This window comes from Phacochoerus africanus, chromosome 8 (genome assembly GCF_016906955.1).
Source record: "Phacochoerus africanus isolate WHEZ1 chromosome 8, ROS_Pafr_v1, whole genome shotgun sequence".
Taxonomy (NCBI): Eukaryota; Metazoa; Chordata; class Mammalia; order Artiodactyla; family Suidae; genus Phacochoerus; species Phacochoerus africanus.
In genome coordinates this window covers 17,467,215-17,493,111 of record NC_062551.1, presented here as the reverse complement: position 1 = coordinate 17,493,111, position 25,897 = coordinate 17,467,215, and the positions used below count along the sequence as shown (strand labels likewise).

The 25,897-nt window shown below is 41.5% G+C and overlaps 2 protein-coding genes across 2 annotated transcripts in view; one reads left to right on the top strand and one right to left on the bottom strand.

The window, feature by feature from the left end:
• The window catches only part of NIP7 (nucleolar pre-rRNA processing protein NIP7), a 36,646-nt gene extending 13,681 nt beyond the window's left edge, over nucleotides 1-22,965 (top strand). The window contains exon 5 of the mRNA XM_047790690.1: nucleotides 22,695-22,965. Within this exon, the coding sequence (XP_047646646.1) occupies nucleotides 22,695-22,718 (24 nt within the window). The 3' untranslated portion in view covers nucleotides 22,719-22,965. The remainder of the gene's footprint in view (nucleotides 1-22,694) is intronic.
• Nucleotides 51-25,897, bottom strand: TERF2 (telomeric repeat binding factor 2). The gene is made up of 10 exons (XM_047790681.1): nucleotides 25,486-25,897; nucleotides 25,270-25,365; nucleotides 24,470-24,600; nucleotides 14,376-14,462; nucleotides 13,105-13,251; nucleotides 11,267-11,373; nucleotides 9,030-9,422; nucleotides 4,203-4,288; nucleotides 1,551-1,594; nucleotides 51-1,130 (listed from the first exon to the last, which is right to left on the bottom strand). The coding sequence occupies exons 1-10, from the start codon at nucleotides 25,862-25,864 to the stop codon at nucleotides 972-974; spliced, it is 1,629 nt and encodes a 542-aa protein (XP_047646637.1). The 5' UTR covers nucleotides 25,865-25,897; the 3' UTR covers nucleotides 51-971.

Genomic DNA, 25,897 nt, shown 5'->3' with positions numbered 1-25,897 from the left:
ATGAATGCTACAAGTTATGGACAATAATTAGTTCTCATTTTAAAAAAAGATTACAGAAAACACTTTACTGAAATTCTTTTTTCGCTAAAAAGACAGTCTTTAAGGATGTCTGAGAGAGACAGCAAGCACAACACGGTACAAAAGGAGAAGGGAATGTTGAATTCCAGTGCAAGACATTAACACAGCACAATCAGGGAATCGGGCGGAAGCAACCATTTCACAAAGAATGGAATTAGGCATTTATACTCAATCAGGATTTTTAAGCTTTAAAAGTCCAGGATAAAGAAGGGAATGGGAAGAGAGGACAGGGGGAGGGGCTAAGCTTATCTACAATCACCATTTTACCAAAAAACACACTGGTTCAACCATGTGAGAAGTGGAGGTTAAACCTGCCTACATAGCCCAGCAAATAGAAAGCGCAAATGCCAAGGCAGTTAGGTCTAGCTGTTGATGTCACAAGTGGCTAAACAGTTTTTAAAGGGACTCTGATTCCACCAGGACTGGTCTCATCAACCTGGGCTCAGGACAGACGAAGTACCTTTGCATTTGCATCAGAAGGCCAAAACTTTACCTGGAACAAATGCACTCCAAATAATGCTCATGTTGCTGGTTTTAGCAGGTCATATAGAGTCAAAAGTGGCTCCTAACAGACTCCACTGTTTCCTAGGAGAAGGTTCTACTGATTACCGGGGATTTAAATTCAAGCAAACCACTAAAGAAGGGAAATACTAATGGTATTCTGGCACTGTACAAGCTATGTGCCTGTCATCTCTGCCAAGGACATGGGGTGGACTTGGCTTTCTCAGCTTCATGATCTCCAACATGATGTCGTGGAACTGGGACCTCCCCCACATGGGAGGAGGATGCCCAACATTCTCATCCCAGCCCAGCTTCGGAAAGAAACAGCAGACTCTCAGGGGCTATTATTAGGAACCATGCTCCTGTGAATTCTGTGGCAGTGAAAGCCTGTTTCAGTTCATGCCAAGTCTTTTCATGGTCCGCCAGCGATCCTTAATCATCACAGCTGTTCGGTTAACAAATGGGTAGTTTTTGGAAATGGCAGCCCAGTTTCCTTCCCCATACTTCTGCACTCCAGCCTTGACCCACTCGCTTTCTTCTACAGTCCACTTCTGCAAAAAAAACCCAAAGGATTTATCACAACCTGTTTCTCCACTTACATTTTCACATAGTGAAGAGGTAAACGCAATCCCAGGACAATAATATGAACCCAAAGGAAGGGTGTATGCTTTTAAGACATGATATAAATTATAACTTAACTCCGTGGATTTGAAGATTTACTAATTTTCAATGTCCCGCCATTTCATTCTCAACTAATAATCATTTCTGCATTCAAAGCTTCAGGAAATGCATCAGCTTTCTAACTTCTAGATGTTTCTTCTGAAGAATAATTATTACTTTGGATTAACTGAAAATGACACTTTTTTAAAATCAGGTGCATCGGTAGTTTATGCCCTGTGAGATGTAGGTATTTATTTTATCTCTCTTCTACTCCACATCAGAAAAGATCACAAAAGAACATTTACAGTTACCTGCTTTCTTGTTATATTGGTTGCACTCTCTTCATCTCGTGTTGCTGGAAAACATTAAGAGCAGACTCGTTTCAGAGTTTACCTTTCTTGGCACAAACCACAGAAAAAGACATAGAACATCCCAAAGGGAAAACTTGACTCAGATTTTACAAACTTTGAGAAAAGAAAGGCTAAAACTAAAGAATAATTTGTTTTTGTCCTTTGCTTACAAGATACTAGTAATTTTAGCCCATGAGAATCTGTACAAAGCAAACACTTTTCAAACAGTGTTTTTCAAACAACATTCAATAAATGTTGATTAACTATGGATCTCAGGCTCTTTGGTAAAACCAATGTCATTTTCTAAACTCACTAAGGGACTGTGGTACTTAAAATCCTACTATATATATGTGTGTATATACACATACATATATATGCAGGTGTAAGTAATATACATATGTATTTGTGTGTGTATATATACAAATCTGTATTTGTGTATTACATATAAATGTCTGCTTTATTCCTTGCTAACTGCTGCTTTGAAATAACACGGTTTTACTGTTTTTTGAATTTTCAAATCCCTGATTATTATATATAGTAAAATTTGGTTCAGTTCTTCAAACAAAAAGAACGAGGTCCTGGGAGTTCCCTGGTGGTCTACTGGTTAGGATACAGCACTTTCACTGCTGCAGCCTGGGTTCAGTCCCTGGTCTGGGAACTGAGATCTCACATCAAGCTGCTGTATGCCGTGACCAAAAAAAAAAAAAAAAAGTGGGGTCCACTCCAACAGACCATGAAAGATCTGCTCAAATTCTATCCTCTCATCATATGGAAATAGATGAGGCTTCAAAAACACAGACCAAAATAATTTTTTAAAGGATCAGAGGGCTACAAGAGGGTATACAAATATAAACAAGGACATGCATTTCAAACTGGGAGCCAGTTAAAAAGCTGTAACAGGAGTTCCCGTCGTGGCTCAGTGGTTAACGAATCCGACTAGGAACCATGAGGTTGCGGGTTCGGTCCCTGCCCTTGCTCAGTGGGTTAACGATCCGGCGTTGCCGTGAGCTGTGGTGTAGGTTGCAGACGCGGCTTGGATCCCGCGTTGCTGTGGCTCTGGCGTAGGCCGGTGACTACAGTTTCTGATTGGACCCCTAGCCTGGGAACCTCCATATGCCACGGGAGCGGCCCAAAGAAATAGCAAAAAGACAAAAAAAAAAATTAAAAAAAAAAAAAATTAAAAGTTATAACAGAAGGCAAAGCTGGGAGTTCCTGTCGTGGCACAGTGGAAAGGAATCCGACTAGGAACCATGAGTTGCGTGTTTGATCCCTAGCCTTGCTCAGTGGGTTAAGGATCTGGCATTGACATAGGCTGTGATGTAGGTCGCAGACGCGGCTCAGATCCTGAGTGGTTGTGGCGTAGGCTGGCAGCTACAGCTCCAATTACACCCTTAGCCTGGGAACTTCCATATGCCGGGTGCAGCCCTAAAAAGACACACACACAAACACACACACACACAGGGAAAGCTGCATAAACATGAAACTTGCTGAACTGTCTGCCTCAGCTGACACCACTGTCCCAGCAATACTTCCTAAACCATGAAGGAGGGTGACTCAGGAAGAGATACTTACAAGAGCAGATTATTAATATTATTATTTGTTTTAAAATTATCAAGTATTTCATACTATAGAAGAAGCAGATTTCTAAAACTGACAAATCTGGAGTGCATCGGAAGTGGATGTTTTCTAGAACCCGTATATCCTATTTTTAAAATATTTAATGCCAACTTTATTAATTTTGCTACTTCCCCATTTTCTGTGTAATCTTGATTTTGCCAATGAAAGGTAATTTTTTGAGGACAAACCCTTTGGAATTGGTGAAGGATTACTGTCGCTATGTTACAAAAGCCTTCAGAATCTCCAAAACTAAGACTGAGTGTGTAGATACTTCTATTAGACTACAAAATATGTGGTGGAAGAGATCCTAAGGCAAATGCCATGTTTGGTTGGGGTTTTTTGGGGGTTTTTTTGTGTGTGTCTTTGTAGGGCCATACCTGCGGCCTATGGAGGTTCCCAGGCTAGGGGTCCAATTGGAGCTGTAGCTTCCAGCCACAGCCACAGCAATGTGGGATCCGAGCCTCATCTGCGACCTACACCACAGCTCCCAGCAATGCCCTAACCTTAACCCACTGAGCAAGGCCAGGGTTCGAACCCATGTCCTCATGGATGCTAGTTAGGTTCGTTAACTGCTGAGCCACGATGGGTACTCCCATGATGTTTAGTATTGGTTAAGGAAAATTAAAGTTTCTCATCTGAGAAAAAAGCATTTATGTATAAAAACTAGTAAGAGGTTATTTACTTAAACAAGAAATGTAGGGAATGACCACTTCTACCTTTTTTAATTAAAAGACTTTAAGAAGAACATCAATTACAATTAAATATAGGACTTAATAAACCAAACCAGGAATTTTCTTTAAATATAAAGTGTTGCTTTGATTGTATCCACTGTTTAATGGAAAAAGACATAAAACTGATTCCTCATGAATCACAATGAAGAACTTTTAAACTTTTTTTAGCTTGGAGACAAGCAGGTTCCGGAACATTAATGCGACAGTAACATGCATCTACACTTCAGCAAGTGTCAAGGAGACGTCAGTGAGACTCCTAGCTTACCATGAACTTGAAACAGTTCATCCTCTTCCACCCAGGTCTCTTTTTCTTCAACCCCATTGGAGCTGTTCCACTTGCCTTTGGGTACTCTGAGGGGAGATCAACAAGAGCACAGGGTGTGAAACAGGTTCATTCCAGGTCATTCCATACTCTGCCTTGATTCCTTACCTAGATTCCTCCCTCTTCTGCTGTGGCCGAATTCGAGATTCACCGATACACAACTCCCAAACCCTGACCTGGCCAGGCACCTCCCATGTCAACATCTCTCAAGCTGCAATACCATCTCGCGAACTCAGCACTGAATACATCACCACCCCTCTCAAAAATTTGTTCATTTTCCTGTTTTGTTTGTTTGTTTGTTTTCAGTTTGGACTCTTAAAAAAGAGTCCATTCTTCTAACCCAGAAGCTGCAAGCTCCCTGCCCTCCTTTACAGACACGCTCTGTTTCTCTCTCTGGACTGCCTTCCTTTCCCTCCCGGCTCCCCCAGCCCAAGCCCGTGGTCCAGTACATTTCACCAGTATTTCAGTAGCTTGTTAATTGGAGTCTCTCCTCTAGCCCCATCCCCTTCCAAAGCCACCTGAATAATCCTAAAAAGTTACCACACGCCTCTTCTACTCAGTGGTGGCTTTTCACTGCCTAAACAATGAAGCCTAAATGCCAGTATGGGGGAATCAAGATCATCCAGTCTGGCCCAGCAGTTTCTCACCAGTGCCTCCTTTCCCCATCAACACCCCCTACCCCACCCCTGCACAAACAGGAGAGCCATGCCCGCTGTTCCTCTGTGTTTTCCTGACTCTGTTTATTGTTCTCTCCGCTTGAAGTTCCCTTCCCTGCCAAGTGAAATCCTGCCAGTCTTTCATGGCAATCATCATTCTCACTAAAGCCTGCTCAACACAAAGGGCTCCCACTCCTCTGCCCTTGTGGTAGTGCTCCCACTTTATTACACAACCACTTCACAGCATACCCCTAACCATAAGCACCCTGATGGCAGGGGCCATATCCCTCATCTGTTTACCCCAGACACTGGCACAGTAACATACACCTTAATAGAAGCCAGGAAATTATTAGCGAATAATGGGATTATCAAGGTGCTGTAAAAGAATTATACCATCAAAGATTCGAATAGTAAGTAAACAAGAATCCTTCCTGTGAACATGACATTTTGAATACTTGGGTGTAACCAAAAACAGTTACAAAGCTGGAAAATAATTCAAAACCCAAGTGATTAAATAAGTGAAAATTATAGTTAGTCTTACAGAACATAGCACAGATCTGACCTCAGAATTATAACATCCTTTACAAAACAAACATGGAAAGTATCTAAATTAAGTTTTTAAGAATTTATACAAATCAGTGTCACCTGAAAAACCTGACAAAATGTAGAAACATACTTCTGTTTCCTTCCCTCCTTTGAAAAATATTTTTTATTCTTAATTTTTTTGTGTGTCTTTTTAGGGCTGCACCCATGGCATATGGAAGTTCCCAGGCTAGGAGTCGAATGAGAGCTGCAGCTGTCGGCCTCTGCCACCACCACAGCAAGGCCAGATCTGAGCCGAGTCTGCAACCTACACCATAGCTCGAGGCAACGCCAGATCCTTAACCCATTGAGCAAGGCCTGGGATTGAACCTGCATCTTCATGGATACTAGTTGGGTTCGTTACCACTGAGCCACAATGGGAAGTCCGAAAAAAAAATTTTTTTTAAAGCTAGCTGGGTATTTTACAAATGAGTAACGAAAGCAATCTGCTTAATAAGTACATAGATTTGAAAAAAATTCCTTGAGTTCCATCAGTTTTCTATGAAATTACCTAAGTGGTTAAGACAAATGGTAGACAATTTACTTTCCTTTGTTTTTAAATTTGATTGTATCCTGAAAAGTGTACTTTCTAAGAATAACTAATTTGCTTGAGACAAAAAAAATCACGAGATTTCTCCTCAGGATATTAGCTGTGTTAATTACTATTCAAGAAATAAAAGACAGAATTACAATTTTAGTTTTCTATCTACTTATCCAAGTCCTGGGATAAAACTGATTTTAAGCTCTGGGTCTGTCACTTTCACCTAAGTGGCTGTTCAATCTTCCTGCAAATAATCTTTGTAGATCACTTTGGTAACCTCCTGCTTTTCCTCTTAACTCGGCATTTATTTCACGTATAAATGTTTTGTTATTTCCTGACCTCTCGTGTTATGGAAGGGCCTGAGCCGTGGGTCCTCACGTTAACTGTCAGGTGGCTGTGCGGCCAAGCCAGGTCACTTCCTGGTTCATTGCACTCCTAATTGGTGAGGTTAGAACTTAAGGGTCTAGAAGGGTTGGCAGACTATAGCCTGTGGCTGCTGGGTTTTGTATAGTCCTTGAGCTAAGAATGGTTTTTACATTTTCAAAGGATTGTAAAAAGCAAAACAGAAAATGTGCAACAGAGACACAAGTGGCCTACAAAGCCTCAAATGTTTATCTTTTATAGAAGTATTGGGTATGACCCCTTAAATTGCAAGAACTGTTTGTTTGGTTAATAAAATATAGTAAGCACTCATTCTGTGCCATGTCCTGTGGGGGATATAAAAATCTAGTAGTCTGGGTGACAGACTAATCCTGTCTGCCCCTCCTCCGAGTCCAGCAGCCCAGCTTCTCTTGCATGCTGACTGCTCACGGGGCAGCAGTCTTCAGCCACGCTCTTCTCTCCTTTCCCTCAGTGGCTATTCAAAAGCCCTCAGTGGTGTCTCCTCAGAGGCCTTCAGATTAGGTGTATTAGATTTATCTGGGGCATGGTTAGAAAAGCAGATTAGAGAGCACTCCCCTGCCCTAATTTAGTTTGTGCCTGAGGATGTGTATTTTTTAATCACCACAAAGGAAATGTGATAGAAAGACCTCCCGAAGAACCTGTGATTGATAGAATATAATAGGAACTCAAAATCTGGCCCCTCTACCCATCCAGACTTTACTCCCTTCATCCTCTTTGTGCACTGTATTCTCCTGCCATACAAACCAGATGACATGTCCCAGCATGCACCAGGCCTTCTCGTGCCGTAAGGCAGAAGGCTCCTGCTCCCAGAACCCCCCACCTCCTAATATGCTGGATGACTTCTTACTCATTTTTCAAGGTCAGCTCAACATTTGCTCCTTTGCAAGGGTGCCCCACCCACAGCTCTGCTGAGCAGGCTCAGCTATTCCCTGCAGCTTCATATGTCCTTCTTTTAGAGCCAGGGTCATGGGATCCCTTTTTTCTGTAAAGGGCCAGACAGTATCTTCGGCTTTGTAGGCCTTCCTGTCTTTGTTGCAGCTACTCAACATGGCATCAAAAGCAGCCACAGACAATACATAATTTGGGTGTGGCTGTGTTCCAATAATACTTTTATTTACAAAAACAGGCAAGAGAGGTGGCTTTAGCCAAGCGGCCATAATTTGCCAGCCTCTGCTTTAGGTATCCATCATACTTCATACCCTTGATGCAGGAGAGGTGGATAGGTCTGAAACCTTCACAAATCCTCTCATTTATAAAACCATTGTAATCGTGCACTCTCTCCAGTTTCTGCATCTGTCTGCAGGAGCAGTGCCTGTACTTCACAGGATTGCTCTGAGTGGTAAAAGAGATCATGTATCAAATGAGAATAAAAGGGTGCTGCCTGCATCGGCTTGTCCAGCTAGTGACAAACTTCCAAAAGCAGGTAGCAGTGCACATAGTGCAGATTCGTGCCCAAGTATAAATTACTTATCAGATGCCACAGCCCTGCAGGGCACCTAGCACATACCTGCCAGGGCACAGGTCCCTAAATAACACTTACAACAGAGAGCAGTAGGAGAGATGGCCGTGACCTTGGGAGACCAGCAAGGTGATCACTTAGAGCCAAGTGACTGGGGGATATTTATGGAGGAGGCAGAATTTTAAGAGGCAGTTTGGTGTACATGGTGTATAGGTTATGGGCTTCTGTGTCAAGATTGAATGGGATTGAAAAATCCCATAGCCCAATGTTGCTGCTTTTTAGCTGTGTGCCTGCCTTCAGCTAAGTTAGTAACTTTTCTGAATCTTCCTCACCCATTAAATGGGACTAAGACATCACTGAGTGAGGAATGTAGATATTCAGTAAGATAATACATGAAAGTTCTCAGCCCACAGACAGTACTTAGTCCACATCAGCCTCTCTTCCCTTTGAAAGACAGATGGGCTTCTGACAAGCAGTGATGCAGGAATGACAGTCCAAACGTAGGGACTGAGAGGCAGCAAGAAGAGCAAGTGGTAGAAACAAACTATATTCTACAGAGAGCAAGCTGAGCTGCCTGCCTAAAGGAAGGATCCACAAGAGGGCACAAAGGGTAGCTGCAAAGCTAAAGCCAGTGTGGGGGTCATGATGGGGAGCAGATGAGATCATTCTAACCACTGCCCCATAGAACCTAGCAGAATGTGAGAGATTAGTATTTACTGAATACGCCAAGTCTCAAAGGCTCATAGAAGGTGCAAAACTATAAATACTCAAAAATCTCTTTTAAGGATCAAAGTATAATGTGGCCCAATTCAAACAAATTTAACAAACGAGACTAATATAGTCAAGGCACTCAGAAGTTTGCTAAAAATGACAACAGCGGTGAGTAGGCGGCTCTGACACCTTCCATCCTCACGCCTGCCTAGTGCAATGCCTCAAAGCCCACGTTCGGGGCTTCAGAACTGGCAGGATGGCTACGTCGTCACTCCCCATCCCAAGTCACATTCTAGCAGTCTGAGCAAGCCTTGGTGGTGAGTAACTTAGCTCAAAGTTACTTCATTCATGGAAGCAATACCAGGCCCAACCAGGACCACCAACCAGCCCCAAAACTGCTACAAAGAAGGTCTTCATACTTGGGATTCTTCTCCCCAGGGAGGGGTTGGTTGAGGATGGTGGGTTTGGGTGGTGACGCCGGAATGCCCTCCTGGGAGGAGTCGAGGCCTGCGGTGGGCTCAGTACTCTGGCTGTCCTCCTCCAGAACCAATCTGCTTATTGTCATGCGCTTGTTCTTGGGCTGCAGTTCAGAGCCACCCTCACCCTCAGCAGGGGCTGAACTTTCATTTTCATCTTTCCTCGGTCTCTTGTTTTTGAGGGCTGGTGACGGTGGGCACACTTTACTAGGAAGTACCATATCTTTCTGGTCCAATTTTGAGAAAGCTGCCTCAGAATCTTGTGCACTGGACAGAGTCTTGAAAGCTGCTTTCAAAGTCATGATTCCGATGGTGGTGGGAGTATTCTGTAGCTGCCTACAAATAAATCAAACATACGGAGATCAGTTTCATCACTGTTCATCCAAGCAGCCACAGCTTCTTCAAAGTGTGACGCTTAAATTAGACACAGACTCCTCAAGTTGAGGACTCTTCTTTAAAAAAACCTGAAAGGGTGCTTAACACAACCTTTATTTACAGAATCTTCCATGTATAAGGGTTAAGCAAAGGCTTTAAATATGATACATAAGTTGAACTATAGAGCTTAAACTTCAAGTAAGAGAACTTTCAAGGAACCAGAACCAATGATACTCCCTCCAGAGACCTCTTCAGCCTGTGTGCTAACCCATGAGTCTGTGTGGTCTAACCTGATGTTTCCATAATACAAGAACTCTGCATTGTGCCTAACCACTCCAAGTTCATCTGGACAACCAACTGATAAAGCTAGCAATTTCACCTTGAAGTCTAAACTCTTCTTCCCACTGTCCTAGGCCAACCCTCACAAGAGAGAAGTAAAAGACTGGTCTCCGTTCCGCTCTCTTTCTCCAACAGTACACTCATAAAAAGGATCTTGAGAATTCTCAGAGTGAGAAGTGTGCCACACAGTCTTGGAACAATGAGAAACTGCCTTTTCAAAATAAAGCTCATCTATCATTTGGAATAAGAAGTATGCTTCAGGAGTTCCCGTCGTGGCGCAGTGGTTAACGAATCCAACTAGGAACCATGAGGTTGCGGGTTCAGTCCCTGCCCTCGCTCAGTGGGTTAAGGATACTGCGTTGCCATGAGCTGTGGTGTAGGCTGCAGACGCAGCTCGGATCCTGCGTTGCTGTGGCTGTGGCCAGCAGCTACAGCTCTGATTAGACCCCTAGCCTGGGAACCTCCATATGCCTCGGGAGCAGCACAAGAAATAGTAACAACAACAAAAACAAAAAGACAAAAAAAAAAAAAAAAAGAAGTATGCTTCAGGGAAAAACTGTTAGGAGGGGCATACTGGCAGCCTGCAGGCCAAACCCAGCTGGCAGATGTACTGCGTCTTAACCTATGCAAGTTATGTTTGTTTATTAAAGTGGACTAACTACCAACATTCAAAATTGGGAAATGTCAAAAAAAAAAAATTGGACATGTCATACAAAAATTTGAACTCAAGTTTGGACATCCTTGGATATCTCAGCAGTGAGACAGAGCTGGAAAGCATGCCCTTCTTGGGTCCCAGTCCCATGCTCCCAACTGTATTATCCTAGACCCACTTTGCTCCTTTACATTTCCTACCAGGCCCCCAAACATATCTAAACGTGGGACCCCTGCTTTGGCAGGAGTCTTGAGAATCTGACCCACAAATCTGAACGTCGTAGTAAAAGAACAAGTATCAACAAGGAAGTACTTAGTAGACATGGGTGAGGCAAGGAAAGAGATAAAGAGAAGGAAAGAATCTTTGAGGAAGAGCCCATCAGGAACTTGTCAGGGATCTGATATCCTTTTTTTTCTCTTCTGTCTTTTTAGGGCCACACCTGCAGCATATGGAGGTTCCCAGGCTAGGAGTTCAATCAGAGATATACCTGCTGGCTTACACCACAGCTCACGGCAACGCCGGATCCTTAACCCACTGAGGATCCTTAACCCACTGAGCAAGGTCAGGTATTGAACCCACGTCCTCATAAATGCTAGTAGGATTCGTTAACTGCTGAGCCATGATAGGAATGCTCTGACATCCTGTTTTCAACATTCCCACTTCCCCAAAGTGGGCGCTATAATTCTCACAGTGCCTTGTACAAGCCACCTAGTTGCTGTTACGGGATCTAACCACCAACTGATCCTGCTCTAAGAAGACAACAATGCTTCCAGTGCATGTTTCACCTAAGATCACAAAAGGGCGATCCTCTCACCTTGCAGGTTCTCTGAGTGGCTTTTCCACAGGTTCTGGTGCTGGCTGTTTATCTTCCTTCACTGTGGATGAAGTGGAGGACTCAGATTTCAAAGCCTTTTTGGCCATCTGGGAAAGGAAAGATGTCATAAGGAAAAGGAAGTTACAGAATTCCACTAATTCTCTGCCTCTTTCACCCTAAATATACTAATATGCAAGTATGTTCACTTACAGATTCACTTTAGGCATAGACTAGAGGAGAACATAAAAAGGGTGACGACTTAATGAGAATCATCTCAGATTTCTTCCTTCTTTCCTTCTTCAAATAATGGCTCACAGCTTTCTATACTAAAGGAGAACTCAATCTGAGTGGTGCTAAAAAGCATCTTGACATTGAGGGAATTCCAAAAGGTTATTTTGGGCAAGTAATTACGTGATTTTCTAGCTTCTCTTCCATCTCTCCAATCTCATCCCTAATCTAATTTCTGAATCCCAAATAGACCTTTGGGGTCATATACAAAAGTCAAACTTGTTTTGGTTTGTTTTTCTTCCTGAAACTTAGAGATGACTCATGTCTACATTAATATCTTTTAGTTTGAATATAGGATACTTTGGAGTTCCCATTGCAGCTCAGCAGATTAAGAACCCGACACAGTATCTGTGAGTATGAGGGTTTGATCCTGGCCTCGCTTGGTGGGTTAAGGATCCACAACCTGCAGCAGATACCCTGTGCAGATGTGGCTCAGACCCAGTGTTGCTGTAGCTGTGGTGTAGGCCTGCAACTGCAGCTCAGATTCAACCCCTAGTGTGGGAACTTCCATATGCTATAGGGTATAGCTGTAAAAAGAAAAAAAAAAAAAAAGACTATTTTATGACTATATTTCGACAAATGTTTTGCCTATTAGCAGCTCTTGAAAATCCTTACTTGTACCACATGAGGCCCTGAGTAGGCCAGTCTTGCTCTAATTCCAAGTGCTCATCTGTCACCCTAAAGTTTTATACATTTCCAGTCAGCCCAGTATCATTCCATTTAGATTGTAGCTCTGTAATGAGTGGTATCATAAGAGCTGAGAGTTCTACCCTCAACAGAAACAATAACAGGTTATTTTCCAGTGATCTGAATACAAAGGAAAGGCTCCTAGGCCAGGCTCAAGTATCCCGACACTTCCTCCTTGACTATTCCAAACTGTCTGCTTTGTAAATAATTTTGAGAGTTGCCAAATGACTGCTAGGATCATTGACATTATATTGATATGGGCCCTGCAGGTTTAACTGTAATGAAGTAGGATATTTTCAATACTTTCAAAATCCTGGTTTAAAAAAAAAAACCCTCTCATTCAGTTCATGGTCCACCTTCTATGACAGACGAGGTTCTTAATTCTTCTACATGCTGTCTCAAGCATCATTGCATCCATTCTTTGTACTTATCCCTTTGATCCAGTTAAAGTATGTCTTAATTTGGCCTCTTCTGCTTATCATACTCCAGTTAAGCCTTTACTCCACTTAAGCCTTCTTCCTAGCACATCTACCAAACCACTCTTCCCAAACTTAAGTGAGATTTCATCTCCTTTGGAAATCACCATCAATTCTAACTGAATGTTCTACTTTAATCACACAAATGAGTCACACATAGAGCAAGTTAAAAAGGGAGGTGAGGGAAACCAGGTATTTTCCATCTGCCTCTACCAGGATCTCTGCTTCTGAAAATTTAGGGCATATAATTAAGGAAGATGGTGCATAAAATTCAAAGTTTTTTTCTACACATTTACTCTTTCATCCTTTAAAGAGCTGTCCTTTTCTAATTGCCTAGACATCCTCAAGGCTACATCATGGTTATGGGAAGAGAAAGCCAAGCCCCACCGTGAGGAGGTAGGGCTCTGCATCATCCAAGTGACTCTCCAGGAAGCGCAGCATCTTTTGCTGGAAGGTCTCGTAGGAAAAGTTCTGGATAACGGGGTGGGCCAAGTTCTTTTCACGGATAATGTTCAGGAGATCATTTCTCAGCTTCTACACAAAGGACCAATATTTGCAACATGAGAAGGAAAAACTCCAGTAAAAATTCAATGATGATGAGATGAGACAACACCATCGGAACTTTCTCAGTGTTGTCAATGAACATCACTGGTACACATTCAGGAGGGAAGCCTAACACAATGTAGAACCATCAGTAAATTATGGATCGGCCGCAATGGGTTACTATGGAGCTTAAAAAAAGGATGTACCTGGGATCTAAAGTACCTTTATGCCTTTCCATGGAGATTTTTAAACTTTCAAAAAAGAAAACCAAAGAGGATGAAAAGCTCCCTAAGCTCCCTATGTACTCATATAAAAAGATCTCCAAGACAGAGTAGGTGAAATCCTCAAATTAGTGTGTAGAATACGCTCACATATGTATATGGGAAGAACAGGAAGAATGGATGTATGTTTATGTCTGTATATATACATACAGACACACTTGTACACTTATTTGCTTGCATATGCACAGAATATCAAATGATAAAAGGAGTTCCCTGGTGGCCTAGCTATTAAGGACTCAGCTGTTGTCATTGCAGTGGCATGGGTTCAATCCCTGGCCTAACTTAAGCAAAAAAAAAAAAAAAAAAATCAAAGAAAAGAAAGAAAAAATACTGGCTGCCTCCAAGGAAAGGAACGAGATGAGATGGCTGAGTCAGAGATAAGAGAATTTTTCACTAAGCTTTTCTGCTGTACCTTTTACATGTATTACCTTTTCAAAAACAAATTTATAAGGGAAACAATAAGAGCAGAGTACCAACAGAGCTTTTGACACCAGAAAATAGAGGAATTAAGTCCATACCGAGGCAGATTCTCAAGTCTGTGGATCAGCATTTATGTACATAAAGTTAGAAGTGTTAGTACCTGGTGCTGATCACTTAAAGTTCTGTCAAAACCCTGACAAAAATGGGCAAGTTAATGATTTATGTAAGTTTCTCAAGTTTTTGAAAAGCTCTTCTAAGTGTAAGTTATGCTGGATATAAAAGACAACATACTCAAGATGCTGAATATTTAAAGGTAAATACTTAGCATTCCTGACAGAGAACCCTTTCCCTGTTTCCCCATGAAAAGCAACGAGCTGGATTTATGCCATGGGAGCAAAAATATATCAAATTTACCTGAGTTGTGGGGTCCTTGGACATATGCTTTTTCAAAATTTTTGAAGCTTTTTCAAATTCTTTGTTTTTGATACAAATAATGACTGCCTACAAAAAGGGGGGAAAAACTTTTGTTAAAACCTGTTGTAATAGTAAAAGGTATAATCAGAATATCAAATATCAAAATGATCTCTACCAGAAAGTAAAACTGATCTTACACACACAAGAACTTTGTCACATTCTATGAAATTCCTGTATTTAAAAACCAACAAATACTGTGCAACCATTATGGACTATAAGTTTTTTCAGTGTGTGAAGTAGTAGCTTTTCAACATTACATTGGATTTTTAAAAAAATGTCTGATTTAGCAAAGTCTGACCTCCTGGATTACAAACCATTTATCCAATCTGAGTAAGACCTCCCAAGAAAAGGCAAAATGGACAGGAGTCATTTTAGAATAATTGGTTTTGCTTTCTTTTTTTTTCTTGGTTGTTTTAGAGCTGCACCCACAGCATATGGAGGATCCCAGACTAGTGGTCGAATCAGAGCTATAGCTGATGGCCTACACCAGAGCAACTCAGGATCCAAGCCGAATTTTCGACTCACCCCTCAGCTCACAGCAATGCCAGATCCTTAACAACTGAGCAAGGCCAGGGATCGAAACTGTGTCCCCATGGATACTAGTCAGATTGAGTTCCACTGAGTGACAACAGGAACTCCCAGTTTTGTTCCTTTTGTTTTTTTATTTTTAAAGATTTTTTTGGTCTTTTTGCCTTTTCTAGGGCCGTAGGAGTGGCAGATGGAGGTTCCCAGGCTAGGGGTCTAATCGGAGCTGTTGCTGCTGGCCTACGCCAGAGCCACAGCAACACAGGATCCGAGCCGCATCTGCAAACCTACACCATAGCTCACGGCAACACCAAATCCTTAACCCACTGAGTAAGACCAGGGATCGAACCCACAACCTCATGGTTCCTAGTTGGATTCATTAACCACTGGGCCATGACGGGAACTCCCCGGTTTTGTTCCTTTTGGATGCAAAATCTTTGATGTATTGGGGGAATGAGAAGAGGATATACTGTGGAAAAAAATTTTAAAGTGATTTGCTGACCACAGAGTTCTGCCAGTTCCATTCAGGAAAGGCCTGAAGCCAGTTTGGTAGGAGAACCAGCACAGCCTCTCACTTCAGTAAACCTCAGCTGGCCAACTCCAGTTAGTGTGTGGGGGAACTACTGAGACAGAGACCCAGCTCATCCACAAGCAGCAGAGAGGACAAAGTGGTAGAAAGGATGAGAAGGTCTCATCAGCCACAGAGAAAAAGGAGAGTGCCTTCAGTCAAGAAACTCCAAGAAAACTTATGTAGAGGGCAAGTAACAGTGACTGAAAATTTAAAAGGAGGAGTTCCCGTCATGGCTCAGTGGTAATGAACCCAACTGGCATCCATAAGGACACAAGTTTGATCCCTGGCATCGCTCAGTGGGTTAAGGATCCAGTGTTGCTGTGAGCTATAGTGTAGGTCATAGACTTGGCTCAAATCCCACATTGCTGTGGCTGTGGTGTAGGCCGGCAGCTACAGCTCTGATTCGACTCCTAGCCTCGGAACCTCCATATGCTGCAGGTGTGGCCCTAAACAGACAGAAGACCAAAAAAAAAAAAAAAAAATTTGTAGGAAAAAAAAGAAAATTTAAAAGGATATTTTAAAAACATGTGGACATTTTTTTTTGCTCTTTTTTTTTTTTAGGGCCACACCCACTCAGCTCAGAGCAACACCAGATTCTTAATCCACTGAGCAAAGTCAGGGGTCGAACTGACATCCTCATGGATACCAGTCAGTTCATAGCCTGCTGAGCGACAATGGGAACGCCTATCATGCGCACATTAAAAAAAAAATTAAAAAACAACAACAACAAAAAGAAATGCCATGAAAAAATGGGGACCACTTGGAGTTAAATAGGATAAAGTGGCTACCTTAAATCCTGTCTCAATAACAGGTGTAGGAAGCATAGCTCACACACAGAAAAAGGGAGGAAAACTGGTTCATAGGTATTCTCAATCTTCACAGGGAAGAATTTAAGGAGATATATACAAACCAAGAGAAGGAGGAATAGCAAGGGAATTTAAAAAGTACAAATCTCTGATGATTCTGTCCTCGGCATACTGAGGACAGAATTGTATAGGGCAAAGGACACTGGTGTCAAATCCTACTGAACAGCAGGCACAACCCTACATTCTTGCTGCCAGGGAGGGTACAAAGTACAGCTTCATTTTAGTCAGCTCATCATGTTATACACTTTTACATCATTTTCAACAGAAAAACTACACTAAGACTAAACTTTCTTGAAAAATACAAAATTTTTACTTTTTATAAATCATTTAGGTCCTATTCTGTTTAAAAATTTTATATAACTTGCGTAGAGTAAAAATAACTTTTTTTGACATTCTAAGTTTGAACACATATATCAACTTCTGTAACCACCACAATGGGCTTACCAAAACCACGGATCCAGTAAACCTCCACTGTGCTGCACTCTGTAGTCACCTCTTTCCCCATCCCTAACTCCTGATCTTTTCACCATTTCATCTCTTCAGAATGTCATGTAAATGGAATTGTACGTATATACGGAATCATTCAGCTTTTCTTAAGGGATGTATTCTTGGGTATGGCTTCTCTCCCCCAGCATAATGCCTTTGAGATCCATCTCTGTTGTTGCTTTTTCAGTAAGTCCTGCTTTCTTATGCTGAGCAAAATTCTGTCACGTATATGTACCACAGTTTGTTTATCCATTCACCTACTGGAAAAAGTTGGATTATGTGCAGTTTTGGTGATTATGAATAGAGGTGCTAAAACATTTATTCACAGGTTTTCATGTGAACGTTAACTTCTTTCTCTAAGGTAAATACTCAGGAATGGGACTGCTGGGTCATTTGGAAAATGTATGTTTATAAGAAATGGCCAAGGGAGTTCCCTTCGTGGCTCAGCAGTTAACAAACCTGACAAGGATCCATGAGGATTCAGGTTCCATCCCTGACCTCACTCTGTGGGTTAAGGATCTGGTGTTGCCACGAGCTGTGGTGTAGGTCGAAGACGTGTCTTGGATCCCGTGTTGCTGTGGTTGTGGCAAAGGCTGGAAGCTGTAGCTCCCCTAGCCTGCTAACTTCCATATGTCGTGGGTGTTAAAAAAAAGTAATGGCCAAACGGTTTTCTTGAATGGGGATACCATTCTGCATCTCCATCAGCAGTGAGAGTTCCAGTTGTTCTGCATTTCCACCAGCACTTGTGTTAGTAGGTTTTTTTTTTTTTTTTTAAGTTTAGCCATTTTAATAGGTATGTCCAAGGTATGTGGTTTGAATTTTTACTTCCATATTGACCAAATGATGAGCATCTTTTCATGTGCTTATTTGCCATCTGCATATTCTTTGGTTGTTGTTGTTTAAACAGCATTGTTTTCTTGTTCATTTTGAGAATTCTTTACCTATTTTGGGTAAAAGTCATCTGTCACATATGTGATTGTAAATGTTTTCTCCCAGTTTATAGCTTCTTGTCTCTTTTTTTCTTTTTGCTTTTTAGGGCCACAGCTGTGGCATAGGAGGTTCCCAGGCTAGGGGTCGAATTGGAGCTGTAGCCAATAGCCTACACCACAGCTGCAGCAACGCTGGATCCAAGCCGTGTCTGCAACCTACACCACAGCTCAGGGCAACACCGGATCCTTAACCCACTGAGCAAGGGCAGGGATCAAACCGGCAACCTCATGGTTCCTAGTCGGGTTCATTGACCACTGAGCCATGACGGAAACTCTTTGTCTTTTCATTCTCTTAACAGTGTTTTTCATAGAACTAAAGTTTTAAATTTTTATGAAGTCCAGTTTATGCTACTATGGATCATGCTTTTAGTGTCATATCCAAAAACTTTTTGCCTAAGTCCAGAACCTGATTTTTTTTTCAGGTTTTCTTCTAAAAGTTTTTATAGTTTCACATTTTACATTTAAATTATGATCCACTTTGAATCAGTTTTTGTATAAAATGAGTTTTGGGTCAAAGTTCATTTATTTTTGCATATGGACATCTAATTGTTTTAATCCCATTTGTTAAAGACTATCCTTTTCCATTGAACTCCTTTCCCATTGAAATGCCTTCACATTTTTTGGTTAAAAATCAGTCATATTCGTGTGGGTCTATTTATGGACTCTCTTCTCTTCCACTAATCTGTATGTCTACAGTTTTGAGTACTATAGCTTTATAGCAACTCTTAAAATTGGGTGATAAGTCCTCCAACTTTGTTCTTCTTTTACAAAATTGTTTTATTTTAGTTCTTTGACTTTAACATATGTCTTTTAGAATCAGTCTGTTTCTCCAGAAAATCCTGCTGAGATTGTGACTGGAATGATATTAAATCTGTAGGTCAAATGGAGAGTACTGACATCTTAACTATATTAGGTCTTCCAGTCTATGAACATGGTATGTCTTCCCATTTACTACGCTGTGATTTCTGTCATCAGCATTTTGTATTTTTCCACATACAGATGATACATGTTTCATTAGACTCATACATAAGGTTTTTTTCCTTTTCTAGAGATATTGTAGATGACACTGTTGCTAATTTCATTTCACTGATATTATGTGGAACTATGACTGATTGTGTGTTGATCTTGCATCTGCAATCTGGGTAAACTTACTTATTATAGCTTTTTTTTTTTTGCATATTCCATGGGATTTTCTATATGGACAGCTGTATCAACTGCAGAAAGGGGCAGTTTTATTCCTTTCTTTTTGATCTGTTGCCTTTTAATTCTTTTTCTTGACTTACTGCACTGGCTAGGTCTTCTGGTATAACGTAGGATGGAAGTGGTGAGAATGGACATCTTTGCCTTATTTTGGATCTAACGGTCAAAGCATTCCATTCTCCATTATTAACTATGATGTTACCTGCAGGTTTTTTTGTAGCTGTCTTTCATTAGGTTGAGGAAGTTTCCTTCCATTCCTAGCTTGCTGAGTGTTTTTATCATGAACTAATACACTGAATCTTGTCAGATACTTTTTTTTGCTTTAAATTGTTATGATCATATGGTTTTTTCCTTTGGATCAACAGGGTAGATTACATTCATTGATTTACAAGTATTGAACCAGCCTTGCATTCTTGGGCTTTAGTTTCCTCATTCTGCCACACTGCATCTGTACCCCAGAACTAAGTATCAGGATAAACAGTTTTTAAAAAAGCAATGGAATTCACTTCAAATTCTGAGAATCACAGCTCCACTGATATAAACAGAAAGGGTTCTCTTCCTTTAGTTTTAGGTACCTGCCTTCCTGCCACTGTCATGACTGGGTCACTGCTGCCACCAGTGTAGTATTGCCTGTCCTGAGTCCTGGGACAGCAGAGAAGAGGAAACAAAACAAAACACCCAAAACCTGAGATTTCTTCCACCCTCTCTGACCTTTAGCAGAGCCCCTTTCCTGCTCTTCAGACTAGAGAAGGCAATCTACTCATTACCAGCTTGGTTGACCTTCATATTCTCCCTTTGCTTACTGCGTACATTTCTGAGCCCTCAGATAGCTGCTCCATGCATTCTGTCCAGAACTTACACAGGCACTACATATTTGTGAAGAAAAAAAGGAAATGTGAATACTTTCAAAATTTAAATCGAAAGTCTGCCTCCAAAGTCCGTGCTATGAGCTTTTTGAAAAGAATCTAATTAATTTCCTGGTTTTTTTTTTTGCTTTTTTTTGCTTTTTGAAAATTTGAAAGTTTTCAGAAATAAGTATAATTTCTTCTCTTATGTATCTGTTAAAGTTCTTATCATGAAAGCAATAGCATTGGTCCCTGGCTAACTTAAACCAAAGGGAAATTACAAGCACAGATTTTCAATATAGGTGAGACAGGTTTATATTGGGAGAAATGCCAAAAAGGAGATAAGAGAAATCCAAACTTGTAAAAGTGAAGAAAAGCTAAATCGAATGAAACCAGGCTGTTATGGGAAGCATGAATGCTCAAAAAGCCTTGACAGAGCTTTCTGTTTCAAGAACTAGTTTTAAGACAGTGTGTCTGATACACCAGCCCCTCAAATGGGGTAAGACCCCCCAAAGAAAATCAAGATGCTATTAGCAGAGGTGCAGAGAAGAATGATGCATAGCAAAAGCAACACATAAATGCTTCAAGAACATGCCATACATGTTATTCTCCCCTGTTCATAGAAATCTGAGGCATCTCTCTTTTAATCAGAAGATGAAATGAAGAGAAAACCAGTGGTGTCTCAGTATCATTAACAGCTTTTAGAAGAGGTTCTCAAACTTTTTGGTCTCAGGATTCTTTATACTAGTAAATGTTTGTGGGTTTTTGTTTTTTTTTTGTTTGTTTGCGTTTGCTTTTTAGGGTTGCACTCGCAGCATATGGAAATTCCCAGGTTAGGGGCTGTATCGGAGCTACAGCTGCTGGCCTACACCACAGTCAGAGAAACACAAGATCTGAGCCACTCCTGTGACCTACACCACAGCTCATGGGAAAGCCGGATCCTTAACCCACTGACCAAGGCCAGGGTTCGAACCCACATCCTCATAGATCCTAGTTGGGTTCGTTACTGCTGAGCCACGACAGGAACTCCTATACTCTAAAATGTTAATGAGGACCCCAAAGAGCTTTTATTTATGTGAGTTATATCTGTTGATATTCACTGTATTAGAAATATAAAACTGAGAGAATTTAAATATATTTATTAATTCATCAAAAATAACAATAAACTCATTGCAGGTTAACATAAATATCTTTATGAAAAATTACTTATTTTCTAAGACAAAGTTTAATTAGAAGAATGGCATTGTTTCACATTTTTGCAAATCTCCTTAATCTCTGGTTTAATAGAAGAAAGATGGTATTTTCATATCTGCTTCTGCATTCATTCTTTGCGATACGTTGTTCTGGCTAAAGCATATTTTTAAAAAACCTGGCCTCACACAGATACGAAGTTGGAAAAGGAAAGATTTTTTTAATAGCCCTTTCAGAAAATTGTGGATATTCTTTGACTCTACACCAAACTTTAGAAAGTGAACTCTTTCTTCATCATCATTAAAATCTGTATTGCGCTTTAAATGGATTTTTTTTAACCTGTGAATGACCTTATAATACAATTCATCGATCATTTGGAAAGTACTCATTCACTGAGTTATGATCTTCCAAACGTTGATAACATTCATTAAAAATATTTTTAAAATCACAGTTGTTAATATCACCATCAATCTTATCAGAAAAGTCTGAGGATTGGGAAGCTACCAAGCACATGAATACAAGTTTTCTAAAATTCTAATTCTCACCTGAAAGCCTGAATTCTACCTCTGGCAACAAATACTGTCAGTTATTTCCTTGAAATGACAAGTTCACTTTGCTCTCGAGAAAAATGACTGCCAGATTACCACATCTGAATAACCAAAGTTTGTCAGTTATTTCAGGTAGAAATGGTGTTCCATTAAAAAAGCAGCTAGACTGGCTTACAGCTCAATCACACGAATGCTTTTTCTAAAAACAACCATCATGTTTTGGTATGCAGCAGAGATGCTACAGGAAAACCTCCTATTTTGTCAAACAAAATACTGAAAAGATGTTTGCTGAAGGGCCTGGGCTTTAAAAAATTAGTAACTTTTAGTGCCTCATCAAAGGCAGTCTTAAGTGAAACTGTTTTGGTTTTTTATTTTAAACTGCAAGCATGTGGCAATGAAGAACACAATGACTACTAGTCCAGTTTACCACGGCCTTGATCATGCTAAGGCACCAGAAATTTTATTCGTCATTGCTTTTGCTCCATCAGTGTAAATGTCAGTGCACTGAAACACTCCACATCCTGGCATTACTATGAAGATAGTTTTGACTCCTGAAAGGATTCCAAAGACCTGCAGACATCCCTGGACTATATATTGAGAAGTTCTAACTCAACAGATAACTTATTTGATAAACTTAAAAAAAAATTATTTAGAATAAATTGCTGTGATACTTTACAAAGCTTCAAAGTACATCCATCAGAAAGCCTCATTAAGCCTAGGAACAAGGTATTTTCCCAAAGATGACTATTAACAGATTCTATGACTAAATGAGAAATTTAAAAAATAAATTTTAGAGATAAGTGATACAGTATTGTATAATAACTAAGATATCACGGTAACTGTGACAACCAGCCTCTACAACAGCTCCCAGTGACCACCATCGCCTGCACAGTCCCATTCCACACACTAATCCAGAGCTGGTCAGGCCTGTGTGAGCAACAGCACATGGCAGAAGTAAGATGTCACTTCTGAGGTTAATTTATAAAAAACTACAGCTTTCTGTCTTAGGCTGTTTATTCTCTTGATCACCTGCTCTAGGGGAAGGAAGCTACCATGTTGTAAGTACTCCTACGGAGAGGTGAGGAGCTGAAGTCTCCAGCCAACAGCCAGCAAGGAAGTGGGTCCTGCTAACTACCGTGTGAGTAAACATGGAAGCAAACCCATCAGCTCTGCTTGAGTCTTGAGATGACTGCAACCCCAGCAGGCAGCTTGACTATAATCTCATGAGAGACCTCGAGTCAGAAACACAGCTAAATCAACTACCAGGTTCCTGAGTCTTGGAAACTAAGAGATAATATTTATTGTTTTAAGCTGCTAAGTTTGGGGGTAATTTGTAAGACAGCAGTAATAGTAATACAATTAAATATAACAAGAGATCTGGTACCTAGGGAAAATGGAAAAGCACAAGGGGGTCAACATAAGAAAATGGCTGTTCTGCTAATAGATTTTTCCTAATGAAGCCCCTAAACAAAAGACCTATGAAATTAATAAATATGCAGCTCAAAGATCAAAGCACACACTCTTCCAGAAGAGAGGCCAGAAGACAAATCTACAGCCGTTACATTCTGAAGGAGCTGCACTTCTGAATTAGCTAGCTACTTAACAGGAGTTACATGAATTACCTTGGACTGGTACCATTTCTTCCCAGTCAAAAGATCCTTAGCTATTCTTAAAGTACACATGAATTTCTCCTCCCTTGCTAATATGACTTCTCTGGCATTTTATCTCCAACACAAACCTGACTTACCTATACTAAAAATCTATTCCTGCAGTCATTCCGCCTTGGAATTTTCTAAGCATTCTTTGCAAGACCTAAAGTAGTTCTTTCTTGAGGTCCTTAAATGAATTAATAAAATATCTGCATCCCACACACAGTTTTTTTAACAGGATGTCTGAGTACTTAGCAGCACACAGCTGAAGGACAGAGAGGTTTTCTTTGCTAAGCAAGGTTTTATCCACACCCCTCTCCCAAGATCCCATCCTTTTAGGAAGTGCTCTTATCTTCTCTTACCAGTTTCCTTACTTTAACCACCAAGGCAGTGCTGAACTGAGCTGTTGTTCTTTAGTCCCCACCTCTGCATCTGCTTCCACACCCCCAGCCTTGGTTATTGGAAAAGAAAAAGCTTTTTCTGACTGGTTTCCATGGCCACTTCAATGTTTTAAATAAAAATAAGTTCCACTACTTGAAGCTACCTGAGCCATGACACAGTTCCAGTCCCAAATTCCTGGACACTCTACTAGCTTTTTTCTTGTCAAGAACACTGCCTGTATCAGCCTTCTACTATTACCGTTTTTCTAATTGGCTGATTATCCCAGCACCTCTGATTCTGTTTGTTCAAAGGGAAAGTTCCCTAAGCTTCTTTCTGCAATGGCATGAAAGAGCTCAAAGTCAGACCCAGATTTTCCAAGCTATTTCCAAGCTGTTCTCTTAGTTTATCATAAACAAGGGTGACCAAACCCTAGGCCAGTTATTTCTAGCCTTTCACGATGTTCCTGAATGGTACAACAACCTCCAAAATGTCAGTCTTCAATGCCAACTCACCTCCTGCATACTGTGGCCCCTCCTGCCAGGGATACCAGGAAGACCGCCAAAATCACAAAAGCTGAGCACTGGCCATTAACAGTTCTTTCCAAGTCTGGGCTAGGAAGGGGTTGCCTAATGAGATAACATCTTTGTGTGTGTTACATGTTTGAGTGTGCACAGTGGCTCTCTGTCCATCTCTGTTTGTCCTCCACCCCACACAGAAAAGATAAGCACTGATTCTCTAAGACCTTTGATTTTTGTTAAAAAAGAAATTAAAATAGAGCCTTACAGCCTCCTTGACCAGTTTTCTACTGGATTCCACCACTGCCTCTGTCAGTGTAAATTCCGTTTTAATCATCTCCAGCACATTGATAGCTGATTCCAGTGGTGTGAGCTCAGCCTCCATATCAAAGGAACAGTCTAGGACAAAGAGCACAGTTTTCACTAACCTATTTTCTAAGGAGTGGAAAAATTATGTCCAAATATATATATATATATATACACATATATGTATCAAAAAAACATGCAAATATAGTTAAGATTTGCATTTAATTTGCTGGTATACTGGCTACAGACTTACAAACATGTTAACGGTCCAGATTCAAATTAATGAATTTCAAGTGATTTTCAGTAATTTTCAAGACAGGTAAAAAAAATTATTTTTTAACACATTCATCTGCATCTCAAATTTCAGCATACTCACATCCTCCTCAGATACAAATGGCCAGAAACTGAAGGCCGTTTTGCTAAACAGCTGTGAGGTTCAATTCCGGGGGGGGGAAAAGTGTTCTTTAAAACACACCACTATGGAGGAAAAATGGTCATCTTCACATAACTCACTTCAGATAGCAACAAAGTTGGGGCGAGCAAGAAACAGGTGGGAGGAAATAAAAAAACACAGAAAAGCAGCCAAGAGAATCCCAACTGTAGAAAACTAGAACTAGAGAATAAACTCATCCTAGAAGGAAAAAGACCACTGTATCGAAACATAGCAGCCCACTTTAATCGTGAATCTTTCAGTCCCGGATGTAAGTTTGAAAACAACATAACCCTAAATAAGCCCAGAAAAGAACATAAAAATAGCCATACCTAAATTCTCCCCTTCTTCAATGCGCGACAGACACTGCATAACCCGCAGCAGCCGAGACACGGTATGCTCCTTCCCCAAGGGCCTGACAAGCAAAGCTAGGAAAGAAGACATCGTTGGCACGGCGACCCCCAGCCCCGACGCTCGGGCCCCGCACGGGCCCCGCTGATTTCCTTCCCAGAAGCCCCCCAGCCTCCCTTTCCCGGCTCGGCCCTCACCCTGCATGATGTCCCGGATCTGCCTGAAGTCCTCGTACCGGCTACCCCGAAAGGCCCGCAGCGCCTCGTGGAAGTAGAACTTGAGCACCCAACGGTTGACTGCCTCCTCCAGCCGCGCCTCCCCCGCGCCCCGCTCCGCGGCGCCCCCCAGCCGCGGCGCGTGGCGCCCCCGCCGAGCCCGCCCGCCGCTGCGGGACGTCCGCCTGCCTGCCGCCCGCCCGCTGCTATCGCTGCTCCCGCCTCCTCCCGCCATCGCGTCCGATCGCCGCGCGCCCTCCCCGCCCTCTCTGCCGGGACGCTTCCCCGACTGTGACGCCGCCGGGTCACGCACGACGCCCGGGCCGGAAGCAGGGCCCGCCGTCCCGGCTCCCGCGGCCATGATACGAAGATCGTTCTGAGGCGCCCGCGGGCT

Coding starts and splice junctions, on each gene's coding strand:
- TERF2 (XM_047790681.1), bottom strand. CDS start 25,864: ATGGCCGCGGGAGCCGGGACGGCGGGCCCTGCTTCCGGCCCGGGCGTC. Junction 24,601..25,269: donor TGAAGAAGGGGAGAATTTAG/GTATGGCTATTT, acceptor TCTTTGTCCTAG/ACTGTTCCTTTGATATGGAG. Junction 14,463..24,469: donor GAAAACTGGTCAAGGAGGCT/GTAAGGCTCTAT, acceptor CCCTTTTTGTAG/GCAGTCATTATTTGTATCAA.